Here is a 13,027-nt window from a genome sequence, read left to right on the forward strand (position 1 = left end):
GGGATTGATTGATTCAGGGACTCTTCTGGGAGGGCTAGTTGGGTCTACACTCCTCTAGTGCACGGAAGACTAGGAAGTCAGGACATGAACCTCAATATTCCTTCCTGGGGTTAGCAAAAGGGGTCTGTCCTCCTTTGGGCTCTCCTTGAACCCCCATTCCAGCCTGCCCCTCTGTGACCCAGGGCCATGCTGGGCTCTGACCAAAATGGATGTTGTCTTCACTTCAGGACCTCAGGAGTCTTACACTCCCCTCCCCCCTCAGTTTCTGTCCAGGCCGGGCACACCCCGACCAGCCAGTCACTCACTGTTCCTCAGCGATCCGCCTCTGGGGCTTTCCAGCCTATAACTGTCTTCATTTCATGACTCATTAGAAAGATTCTCACCACTCCTCCATCTAGGAAGTCCCTAAGTGGAGGTTCTGGGATGTCTGCATGTTTTTATTTTTATTTTTTGTCCTCAGTTTCCTTCCTACCTCAAGGACTATTCAAGTGGCTTCACTTTGCTGAGTTTCTGAGCTAGCCCAGCTAAATGGAAGGAAATATCCTGGCATGCCACTTGCCTGGCGATCCTGTTTGTCCTGCAGGGTACAGCTGATAGGCAGGGCGTCTCAGACGCAAAGCTGGGAGGCAGTGGATAAGCTACCTTGCACGATGGTTCCTTGAAAAGATCCTGAGCACCGAGTGAGACAGGCCCTGAGTCTGAAACCAGCCCCATCACTCACCAGCTGTGTGACCTGGAACGAGTGACTTCCTGAGCCTCAACTTTTGTTTTTCATTTGTAAAGTGGAGATAGAAATACCTACCTTGCAAGGTTATGAGGAAAGGTAAATGGGGCTCATAATAAGTCTGATGTTTAATAACTGGGAGCTGATATTATGCTTATTTAATCCCAACCTTTTTGAGAGAAAAAGGCAGACTTATCCGAAGTCACGCATTGAGACACAATTCATCCTATTTCCTGCACTGGGGGTTTTCTCCCATGCTGTCCCAACCAAGTAGGAGACAACACGCAGGAGCAGATGAGCATGATGGGAAAATCTTCCTGTTCTCTGATCATTCCCCGAGGACACAAGTAGCAGTGACAAGGTTAGCAAACCCACCCCAGGGCCACTTCTACATCAGTGGTGGAGAATAAACGAACTATGGAAAAAAGTCAAACAGAAGAAAGTGCCTGGAAAAGATGTTTTTATGTTCACTTACATGGGAAAAAAAAATCAAAGTATACAGCATGAAGATATAGGTGTCTCAGAAAATTCATCCCCATGAACCTGTTTGTTTAATCGCAGTTATACTTCAAGAGTTGCCAAATGGAAGTCATAAAATTAGGGTGAGGGGTGGGTGGAAGGGCTACCAAGGGAAAGGTAGTAATTATGTGCTATTTCTTTTCTAGTTTCAGATAATTTGGAGTTTACATTTTTCCAGCAAGTCAGAGTGACATAAACAGATGCCATCCTAAAATATGATTGTAGCAAAAATATAAAACTCCTAGCAAAAATATAAAAAGCACGATGGCAATAATATTTTAGGGGAAAAAAAATTAAAGTCTGATAATATCAGAAACTACAAATAGGATCATTTGAGCAGTTCTGTTATCTCTGTATGAACAGCAGTTGCAAATGATGGATGTGTATTAAAGAATAAAGCATTTGGTCTGCATATAACTTAGAAAGGGGTAACATTTCTAAACACTGACTTTCTAAGAAAACATGAAGGACATCTTACACTCAACAACAATGGTTAAAAGGAGGAAATTACTTTCTGAAGGATGCAGTGGGCAGAACGCCAAAGCCTTTGTTTTCAACTTGCTCTTAACCACGATGGGATGTGTTCACACTGCGTGGGGTTTCCTGCAGAATCTAGCACCAATATATGGATCAGGTTTCTATCTTTGATCTGAGGTGAGTCCTTTGTGTCTTCGGTTTTGAGTGTATTGAGGTACGTTTTCTTTGGTTGCTGGTGTGACGAATGTGTAATAAAAAAAAACACTAATATTTACAACATTTAAACATTTTAGATTTCAGTGTCAACTCTTCACGTAAGAAAAATTGGAAGACTCTTAAGGATCATGGGAAGGTCATTACTTCCTAGCGTCTGTCATGAAGCTGTTTTCGATACAGAGAACAATTAGCCTACTAGCGCAGCTATATGCTTTCTGGTCCAGAATCTTCCCCGTGTTCAGGGGGGAGGCGAATCCCATGACTGCCTGGTCAGCGGTTCGCCATGCTTCACAGTATTTATCCACAAGACGCACTCCATGGGGGCTGGAGCCATGCCAAACGACCTTCTGGGGCCTAAAAAGTAATTTTGTCGTGTTACTTTTTCTTCTTTGTGGCACATCTCGGTAAACAAATTAGCGTAAGTCTAGTGAATCAAGTCAAACTCCTGAACCCTCCACGGTCTGGCCCCACATCACCTCTCTATCTTCATTGCTCTTTCTAACGAGCTGAACACACTATGTTCCAACCATATCCAGCTTGTTCTTGTTCTCAAATCACACTCTCCGCTTTTGTGAATCTGAACCTTTGCTCATGAAGTTCCTTAGTCTGGAGCGGTCTCTCCTTTTCAGATTGAATCCCTCTCATCTTTCAAAGTCCATTAAATGCTTCCTCTTACAGGAAGCCTTCTTGATTCTCACCCCCAAGTAATGATGAATATTTCCTCTGGGCTTCATCTTATCTGCTTCTCTATTTTACAATTACGACGTTCTATCTAGAATCGTAGCTAGTCTGTGTCTGTCTTTCCCTGTAGGCTGTGAGCCCCATAAGGACAGGGGCAGTGTTGGTTTATTATTGTGGCTTCCAGGCCTGGCATAGAGTAGACACTGAGGAAAGGTTTGCTGAGTTGTTCTATTTGTAATAGCATACACAGTTTGCAAAGAATTTGAGTGTAGCTCATAGCATAGGATTAAAGGATCACTAAGAATAGCATTACTTAACGCTTATTAAGTGCCTGCTGCATGTTAGGGGTTCTCACACTTACCATTTTATTCTTACAACAATTCTACGGTATAGATATGATTATCTTGCCCATTTAACAGGTGAGGCAGCTGAGGCTCAGAGAGCAGAAGTGCTTTGCCAGAGGAACCATATTAAGGAACTGAATTCAGGTCTCCTGGTTCCGAGGCCAGGGCTCTCTCCACGGCTTTCAGCTGCCTCACTGAGGCGTTATGCTGGCAACATCCCAGGGGCAGCTCACAAATGCATCCCATGATTAGAATGTCTCTTACAGCTGTCTATCATACCCTATACTTTGAGGTTTCTACCCCTACTTACCAAGAAGGATCTGTCGTCACATCTCGGCCATCAAATGAGTATATTGGAACATGTGTACTGAACTGACCTCCGTGGCCGGAAAAAATGGAGTCCCAATTATTGAAAAGTACTTGGCCCTATGGAGACAAAAATGCCACATTACAATCGTTATACCATCAGCCTGCAAAAGGACAAGCTATGTTACTCATTCTTTAAGTCCCAGATATCACCTCACACTGAAGCCAACAACTCCATCTCCAGAGTCTGGCCGAGTGGGCCCACGGGAAATGTGTGTGGCTTGATTTTGTAATCCATTCTTGAACGCTTTTGGTTTTACTGTCTTATTTCTTGAGGTAATTTCTCTCATGGTACATGTACAAGGGCTCCTCCCCATCAAAAGTGTGTTTTAGGTCTTTATTTTACTACTGTTGTTTTTAAATTTTCATATGTATGTGTTGAGCTTCAACTTTGTGCCAATCCTCATTACGGGTGACAGAGAGATGAATCTCTCACTCCTTTTTCTGAAGGAGCCATGTTTCCTTCAGTTATGTGCATTCCCAGAATACAAATTATTTGAGTGGGTGAATGTGGTGGAACAGAACCTTGGGAGAGGAGATGGAAAATGCTGGGTATAGGGTCAGGGTGGAACGTGCTAGACACAAGGTTCCAAATTGGAGTACTGGTCCCAGGGACCAGAGGGTCTCCAAGTACCTTTGAGATCCAGGGTATGTGAGAGCAGTAAGACAGCTGTCCCTCTGTAGCCTTAAAGGAGTTGGCTACTTCCATGGTATAATTATACCATTGAGGGATCCTATGGTCCTGCTTTACCAGCAAATGGGGGCAGATACATTTCTACCAGGTTTTGGCAGCTGAGATGCACCAAACCAGGGTGATGGACAAAGTGGCTCTGCTCTGGGACCAGGGCTCACCAGGTGTTCTCTGGTGCCACTCAGCCAATGCCCTACAGAAGGCATCTTCTGGTGGAACCAAGAACCCAGACCCATGTGGGGGTCAAGGAAAGTAATTCTAGTTTGTAGTGACTTTGAGCAAACTCCTTTCTCCTTCTGAGTCTCAGGTTCCTCATCTGACAAACTGAGAAAAGAATAACTCCCATTTTTTATTGGAAATATCTATTAAGATAATAGGTATAAAGCACTTTGTAAACATTGAAAAAACTGTGTAAGTGAAGAGGTTATTATTCCTTCGGTCTGCTTTGTCATACCACCCAAGCTGGCAAGGCCACTGTAAATATTAGGAAACTGAGGAACAAAGAAGGAAATGATCCATTCAAAGTCACACAGCCAATCAAGGACAGGCTGGGCCTTGAACCAGCACACTTCTGATGATGTCAGGAATTGGCCACTGTCTCCAGTCCCTGTGGAGACCAGCGCAGCCAGGAGGCAATGAGAGCAATATTTATTTTTACCTTGAGATTCACTATGGGAAGGCTGTATCTCTCTGCTTTCCTCACAACTGTGGAGAGATCTTGCAAATGGGAAGACAAGAATGCTCGGTAGGTGGACAACAGCCCTGCAGCCCTGGCCTGCTGGAAGCACTGAAAATCAGCTCGAATGTCTCCGGAAAATGGCATGTTCAGGGCAATCAAGTGCAGCTAAAAAAAAAGTGAGAGCAAAGACTGCGGTTAAAGGCAAGGCCCAAGCCCTGTAACCATCTCACGTTCCTAATGAGATCCCAGCCATCTTGGAATAGAAGGTGTACTAGAGGTTGTCATACTCGACTTCTTCCTGCCACCAGAATTCCAGTCCCAGGTTGGTCATCTCCCGTGAAGGAGAGTTCAGGTCTCCCAAAGCACCCTGTGTCAGCTCTTTGAGCAGCTCTAAATGGTGGAAAATTCTTCCACATGTGAGAAAAACAAAACAGAATACTGCACTTCAGAGATCTGAATCCAGCCTGCCCATCATTTGTGGGAGACTTCTGGGTCTAGTTCAGTTGCCAGGAGGGTTTTAAGCTGGTGTTGGTCCTAGATTCCAGAGCTGCACTAAGCTATCTGCCTCCTGTCCTTTTCTACCTCCCGAGTAGCCCTAAGGCTGATCCTAAGGGGCCAAGAGGGAAAAGGTATTGAAAGCAGAAGGTCATGACAGTTATTACTAGGACTGCAGAGAGAGACCCTTTCGGAAACATGGGGCCATACAGTAACTCTAGCCTCACACCCCTGCCACCTTGGTCAGCAATCCAAATAAAAGCCATTCCATACTCTGTTTTCTCCCACACTTTTGCTCCCCAAATCCAGCCTTGTCTCCCAGCCCTTTCTGCTGTACCCTCTGGAACACATTTGCAATTAAGGAGTAGTCACCTCCCTCCTTGATCTCATCTCGGGAGCAACGTTTATCTCACCAGCATAGGGCCAGGGAGGGCTGGTGCAGAAGCGGGGCTCAAGTCTCCAGAAAAGAAGCATATTTTAAAGTATCTTAAACCAGTGGACATAAAATGAGCTTCACGTGGTGAGGCAGGAGGTGGTCAGTGCTTATCTCCTAATTTCTGTGCTGCCACTCAGGTCTCAGTGTCCCCAGGACCAAGCCTTTATGTGTCCCCAGCACCAAGTGTCGGCATCTTGACGTTCTGCTTATCAAGTGTGCAGCCAGTTGTCCACAGCTGGCCATAAACTACAGTGCCCAGACTGACCCATGCAGTCCTGGCACTTCTTTGGATATCTCTCTCCATTTCACCACCCTTTTCCTATCCCATTTCGAACAGACTGCTGCTTCCCTAATTTCTTTCTTTGTATCCATCGCTGGTTCTGCCTTTATCACTAGCTAGACAGAGATCCAGCAGCCCACCCCAGCCCCACTCCTCAATGACATGAGGCTTCCCCTGCTGCCCTCCCAGTAGCAGCATTTTATGTTCCTACATTGCCAGCCCTTGGGATACGTAGGGGGCTTCAGCACGCTGCTTACTCACCATGACCACTTCCATGTCACCAGACATCTAGCCCCACATCCAAATTCTGCTGCCTAATGCCCTTGCCACCTGGTTATACCAACCCCACCCTCATCTTCCTTCCTCTTGTGTATCTGGGCCCTACAACACCCATGGGAAGAGGCCCTATGGTCTCATCACCCTCTGACAAGTGGGTTTCTGGTGCCTACACCAAAGGGCAGTCACAGAGGATGGCTTCCCTCAGTTAGGGGACACGTAGGACAGGCGTAGGTGTAGAGGTGAGTGCAGGGCTTCCCATCATGTTCCTAATCCCACCCATCTCCGTCTCTCCTTCTTTAAGGAGATACACCGAGAAATGTCTAGAATGATGGCTGTTTCTGAATGGAGGATTGGGAGCTTTTGTGTTCTCATATTTGTTATGTCTCTAATTGCAAGAACATTTTTATAATGATATCTATCATTGTTTTGCGATTTGTTGTGATGAGGGTAACTGCATACTCTTTTTTTAAAAAGATATTATTAAAATATAGCTAACATACAATATTATATTAGTTTCAGGTGTACACCACAGTTATTCAACATTTATATACCTAAAGAAATGATCACCATGATAAGTCCAGCCACCATCTGACACCACACTATGCTACCACAATATTACTGACTGTATTCCCCATGCTGAATATTACATCCCCATGACTTACTTGTTTTATACCTGGAAATTTGAACCTCTTATTCCCCTTCACCTTTTTCCCCCTTTTTAAAATTTTCAATTACAGTTGACATTCAATATTATTTTATATTAATTTCAGGTGTACAGCATAGCGGTGAGACGTTTATATTATTTAAGAAGTGATTCCCCTGACTAGTCTAGTACCCACCTGGTACTATACATAGTGATTGCCATATAATTGATTATATTCCCTATGCTTCCTTTACATCTCCATGACTATTTTGTCACTGCCAATTTGTACTCTTAATGCCTTCACCTTTTTCACCCTGTCCCTCAACCCCCTCCCATCCATCACCCCAATAAATCTAGGACCCATCTGACACTACACATAGTTATTACAATCTTATTCACTATATTCCTTATGCTGTACCCTACATCCCCAATGACTACTGTGTAACAACCAATTAGTACTTCTTAATCCCTTCCCCTTTTTCACCCATTCCAAACCCCCTCCCATCTGGCATCAAAATGTTCTCTGTATCTATGAGTTTGTTTCTGTTTTCTTTGTTTGTTTATTTCATTCTTTAGATTCCACATATAAGTTAAATCACTTTGCATCTATCTTTCTTTGATTCTCCATCAGCACAATACCCTCCAGGTCCACCCATGTTGCCATAAATGGCAGGAACCCATTCCCTTCCATGGCCAAGCAATATTCCATTGTATATATGTACCATATACACTTTATCCATTCATCCATTGACAGACACTCAGGCTGCCTCCACATTTTGGCCACTGTAAACAATGTTGCAACGAACATATGGATGCATACATCCCCTCAAAGTAGCATTTTGGGTTTCTTTGGATAAATACCCAAAAGTGGGATTACTGGGTCCTTCTTTGTCTCTTGTTATATAGCCTTTGTTTTAAAGTCTATTTTGTCTGATAAAAGTATTGCTACCACAGCTTTTTTTCAGTTTGTTTCCATTTTCATGAAACATTTTTTCCCCATCCCTTTACTTTCAGTCTGTGTGTGTCTTTTGATCTGAAGTGAGTCTCTTGGAGGCAGCATATGTAAGGGTCTTGTTTTCTTATCCATTCATCCACCCTATCTTTTGACTGGAGCATTTAACCCATTTACATTTAAAGTAATTCTTGATAGATATGTAGTTATTGCCATTTTATTGTTCATATTTTTTATTTTTATTTTATTTTTGTCTTAAAGAAATCCCTTTAGCATTCTTTGTAATAGTGGTTTGGGGGTGAGAAATTCCTTTAGCTTTTTCTTGTCTGGGAAGCTCTTTATCTGCCCTTTGATTCTAAATGATAGCTTTGCTGGAGAGAGTAATCTTGGTTGTAGGTCCCTACTGTTCATTACTTTGAATATTTCCTGTCAATTTCTTCTGGCCTGCACAGTTTCTATTGAGAAATCAGCTGATAGTCTTATGGGAGCTCCTTTGTAGGTAACTAATTGCTTTTCTTTTACTGCGTTTAAGATTCTCACTTTGCCTTTAACCTTTTGCATTTAAATTATTAGGTGTCTTGGTGTGGGTCTTGTTTGGTTAATCTTGTTTGGAACTCCCTGCACTTCCTGGGCTTCTATGTCTATCTCCTTTGCTAGGTTAGGGAAGTTTTCCATCATTACTTCTTCAAATAGGTTTTCAATTCCTTGCTCTCTCTCTCTCTTTTTCTGGTACCACTATGATGTGAATGTTGGTACGCTTGATGCTGTCCCAGAGGCCCCTTAAACTCTCATTTTTTGGATTCTTTTTTCTTTTTGTTGTTCTGATTGTGTTTTTTGCTACCATATCTTCTAAATCATTGATTAGATCCATCCTACACTTCATCTACTCTTCTGTTGATTCCCTCTATTCTTCATTTCAGTTATTGTAGTCTTTATTTCTGACCGGTTCTTTTTTATGTTTTCTATTTCCATTTTTATGTTTCCTATTTCTTTGTTGAAGTTCTCCCTGAAATCATTGAACATCCTTATAACCAGTGTTTGGAACTCTGCATCAGGTAGATTGCTTGTTTCCATTTTGTTTAGTTCTTTTTCTGGAGCTCTGTTCTGTTCTTTCATTTGGGAATGTTTCTTTTTCTCTGCATTTTGTCTGGCTCCCTCTGTTTGTTTCTATGTAAGGCTGCTATGCCTCCCAGTCTTGGTAGAGTCTCCTTATGTAGGTGTCCTGTGGACCCAGTGGTGCAGTCTCCCTGGTCACCAGAGCCAGGTGCTCCAGGTGTGTCCCTTGTGTGGGCTGTGTGTGCCCTCACATTGTAGTTGAGATGTGAGTGCTGTTTGCACATCAATAGAAGGGTTTCACCATCAGGCTGATTGGTTGTAAGGAGTGGCCATGACTACAGTGGAGGAGCTTCTGGGCAGGGGTTGACCCTACAGAGCAAGGTTGGCTTTAGCAGGGCTCTTGTGCCTGCCTAATCTGCCCTTTGGGTGTGTTGTCCTTGGAGGTCATTGGGTAATGCTCCAGTCCAGTCCAAAGCTGGCCACTGGGCCTGCCAGCCCTAAGGCCTCCTGGGAGGGGACCTGCTACAGGTGAAGTTCAGCCTTAGTCTGTGCCCTGCTGGGGCCTCCTGTTATAAGCCACAAAGCAATACAGAGATGGCTGTTATCTGCACTGTGCTTGGAGGTGCCTTGAGAGGCCAAGCTGTGAACCAAGACAGGCTATCACTAGTGCTGGGCTTAAGGCTGCTCAGCCAGAGGTACAGAACATGCCAAAGCCAGATGCTGCTTATTTGGGTTTTGTGAACCTTTGAGAGATTTTGGGAAAGTCCGCAGCATGAGTCAAGACAGGCCATTTATAGGGAAAAGCCACTGGAAGCAGCTTGGGTATGCCCAAAAGTTGGGTGGGGCGTGGTCTCAGGGAATCACTAGGGTGGGGCAGATGAAAGGTGATAGCCAGTTTGATGGAGATTAACAAACATATGGCATCTGCCTACTTCCTGTAATTGAGTTCCATGAAGTTCCTGAAAAAGATCTTCATTCAGCTAATGAAGAAATAGAGTGTAAGTTTCTAATCCCAGCAACAAAATGATCCCTGGAAAGGAAACTATCACTACTCAGTTACCCAGGCAGAAAACTGGGCACCATTCCTGATTTCCCTCATCCTCATTGCCCCATATCCAATAATGACCAAATATGTCATTGATTATCCTTTGTCACTTTTGCCTCCTTCATTTCTCTCCAATCTGCTCTTTTTTTACATGTTTGCTGTGATCTACTTCATATAGTATAGTAGTCACTTAACTTGTCTTTGAGCCCCTGATCCTGTCTCCTCCAATCCATTTGTGCACTGTACCCAAGGTAATTTCTGAAATGCCAATCTTATATACCCTTTTCTTGCATAAGATCCTTCATTGCTCCCCATTGTTCACTAGAAAAGGTCAAAGTCCTTAGCTTGACTTGAAGTCCCTTGATGAGTAACCCTTCCCATCTGTAGACTAACTTCCTCTGCAGACTAACTTCTCTCTTCTGCCTTGGACTCTACTCTTTCAGCCAGACTGAAATACTTGCAATTATAGAAATGTATAGCACTTCCCTTTGCCTCCCTCTGTTCCATATTCACACTGCCTGGAAATCCCACTCTCTTCTTTCCACCTGGCTCTTTCTTGCTCTTAACTGTCCTTTAGGTCTTAGTTTAGAGGTCACCTCATCTAAAGAAGGCAGATGTCTTTGACCTTCCTCACAGCCCTAGCACCCTGTGTATGCCTCACCCAAATGAATTACCACACTGTATTGTAATTACCTATTTTTTGTTTGCCCCTCTCAGTAGTTTATACACATCTTGAGGGTAGGAACTGTGTGCCTAACATGGGGCCTACCACATAGTCGACACACATTCAGCATTTGCATAGTAAATGCATGAATTTCACTTACTGTGGGCCTCTCATAATTGGCACTTGAAAGAGATGTCAGTGGAGACTGAAGCGAATATGGCTGTTATGTAAAAAAGAAAAACAAACAGTTCTGAATATTTTCATTTCATTCAATCTGTTCTTCAAAGTACATTGAGGAGCAAGTGCAATGTTTCTTGAGAAGATAATTTAAATAGTTTGTTATTGTTTTGGGGTCCCTCTTAACTACAGAGAGTTTCATGCGTGAATGAAAAAAATGATCCTCAGCAAAGGAGATGATATTCTTGTCTTTTAGAAAGAACAATGAACCAAGAAAGTAGATTTTTATAGCCAACTCATTCACGTAATAGAGAAAGTCACCTTTTTAGAATCTCAGTATCCTCATCTGCAAAATGTGGATGACAGTACCTGCCTCAGAGGGTCGTTATAGGCTTAAAACATGGACAATGTAAGTTGCTGATATTCTTATCAGGCAAAGAAGTCTCGGAGTGTCAAATATTAAAGGGTTCTTCTAGATTTCTTACACCAACCATGATTTCACAGATGAATAAACTGAGGCCAAGAGAGGGGAAGCCCCTTGCCCAAGAGGATTCAGTTATGACATGGGAATAGATCTCTAGCCTCTGGATGCAGTTCTCTCTCCACTCTATTGTGAGAACATTCTGTTAGCACTTGGTCATTTCTGGGTTTCCACCAGATACTGAACCATGCAGAGCTGGCGGTCCAGAGTTTGGAGAACTTGGTGTTGGATACCAAGGGGGATTCAGTAATTACTGATGAATGAAGGAGCACGATGTAGCCAGGAAAACTACTCACGTTACTGGAAAGCGCAGGGGGTGGAGGGCTGTCGGCAGGAATGGGGATCAGTGCTCCCAGCTTTAAGGAAAAACAGTACATTGAAAATGAAACATCAACTAGACACGGCTTGCCTATTTTTCAAAACAGAAAAATAGCATTTACAGGCATATTATTTTTAGAAGTTATTTGGAGACAGTTTATTCAACAAAGTTTAAGAATTACCTGTAATTTTTTCCAACCGTCTCTGACACGAATGAAAAACTCAGCGCTGTCCCTCAGGTAGATGAACGTCCCTTCAATAACCAGATGTGCTTTCTGCAGCATGTCATCCATGTTGCTAAAGGCTGTAACCTGTCAGATATTTTAAAATTCCAAACACTGCAGTTACCATGAGAACGGTGGCACATTTGAAAAACTGGCCTCTTTGTAAAGTCCACTATGAGCCATCCTCTGATAGCCAATGAAAAGGCTTACTGTGCCAGACAGAGATGTACGACTTCATCAATAACCAAGAGACATTCTTTTTGATCAAACAAAAGCATGAATTACTTTGGAACACAACTCTGAAGCATAGCAGATAAATTAAAACAAGAAGATAATATTCTGTGAGTAGAAAGACATTGAAAAACTGAATTCAGAGTTGTCTTCTTGGGTGCTGGCATTCGCAAAATCACCAGTAGATTTTGCTGCTTCCATGTTCGTGAGCTGCTCAGTAGCCCCGACGTTGCTAAATGTGTTATCTCATGCTGCTCCTTAAAGAGTTTCAAATTTGTTTTCATTTGGAATAAGAAATGCAAGCAAATGAACAATTCTACTTGGGTCTGGAATCCTTTTTTTTGGCTAGCTGGGTAGTTACAATATTAAATACATGATAGCAAATGAGGGTCAGTAATTTCTCTGTCTAGAAAACTGCCAAAGGTTAGACGGCCATCTTGGCCTATCCCAGGAGCAGACGTAAGAGCCGCAAAAATCTTTGTGTGAAAAACACAAAGTCTCAGAGAAACATCAGCCAAGAGAGCTTTTACTTTTCATTTTAACTGAGAAATATTATGAAAAATTAATTTTCACCTAGCCTTGCAGATAATGACTGCGTGCCTCAAAATGGCTTAGAAATCCCCCAAAGGCACTACATATCGAAATTCTATCATCTGCTGGTCTGTTCTTTCATTTGGCAGCCAAATTTTCCAACTAAAACCCAGCAAAGATCACAGAGCATTCCTAAGACTCCTGACATCCTTGTGAGGTATTTGTCCCTCTGTCAGTGCATCATCATAACCTCGGGTGCCCTACCCTGCTCCAGTGACCTGCAGGGTAACGAATATACAAGAGACATCCTTTGGCAGAATAGAGAAGGCTCAATTACCAGGACAGGGCCTGCTGTGTGATACTGTTTACACTCTTGTACTTACGTTTTTTGACATAATATGATTCGTTCTGGTTACACTTTAGTCAATTAAGGATTACAAGGGCAGAACTTACATCATAAATGATTTTATATTCTGTATCTTTTTACTTAATAAGTCATCCAAAGAGATAATAAATAC

General features: G+C 42.9%; 1 protein-coding gene across 3 annotated transcripts in view; it reads right to left on the reverse strand.

The window, feature by feature from the left end:
- Positions 1-1,163: 1,163 nt before the first annotated feature.
- Positions 1,164-13,027, reverse strand: part of COL15A1 (collagen type XV alpha 1 chain) — a 97,466-nt gene continuing 85,602 nt past the window's right edge. For all 3 annotated transcript variants that reach the window (XM_074330765.2, XM_019729215.3, XM_074330763.2), the window contains exons 36-41: positions 11,706-11,834; positions 11,502-11,561; positions 10,708-10,767; positions 4,677-4,862; positions 3,272-3,387; positions 1,164-2,290 (exon numbers count right to left, since the gene is read on the reverse strand). In XM_074330765.2, coding sequence (XP_074186866.2) covers positions 2,077-2,290; positions 3,272-3,387; positions 4,677-4,862; positions 10,708-10,767; positions 11,502-11,561; positions 11,706-11,834 — 765 coding nt within the window. In that variant the 3' untranslated portion in view covers positions 1,164-2,076. The remainder of the gene's footprint in view (positions 2,291-3,271; positions 3,388-4,676; positions 4,863-10,707; positions 10,768-11,501; positions 11,562-11,705; positions 11,835-13,027) is intronic.

Source organism: Rhinolophus sinicus, chromosome 16, assembly GCF_057876585.1.
Source record: "Rhinolophus sinicus isolate RSI-liver-muscle chromosome 16, RSI-T2T, whole genome shotgun sequence".
In the NCBI taxonomy this organism is placed as follows: domain Eukaryota; kingdom Metazoa; phylum Chordata; class Mammalia; order Chiroptera; family Rhinolophidae; genus Rhinolophus; species Rhinolophus sinicus.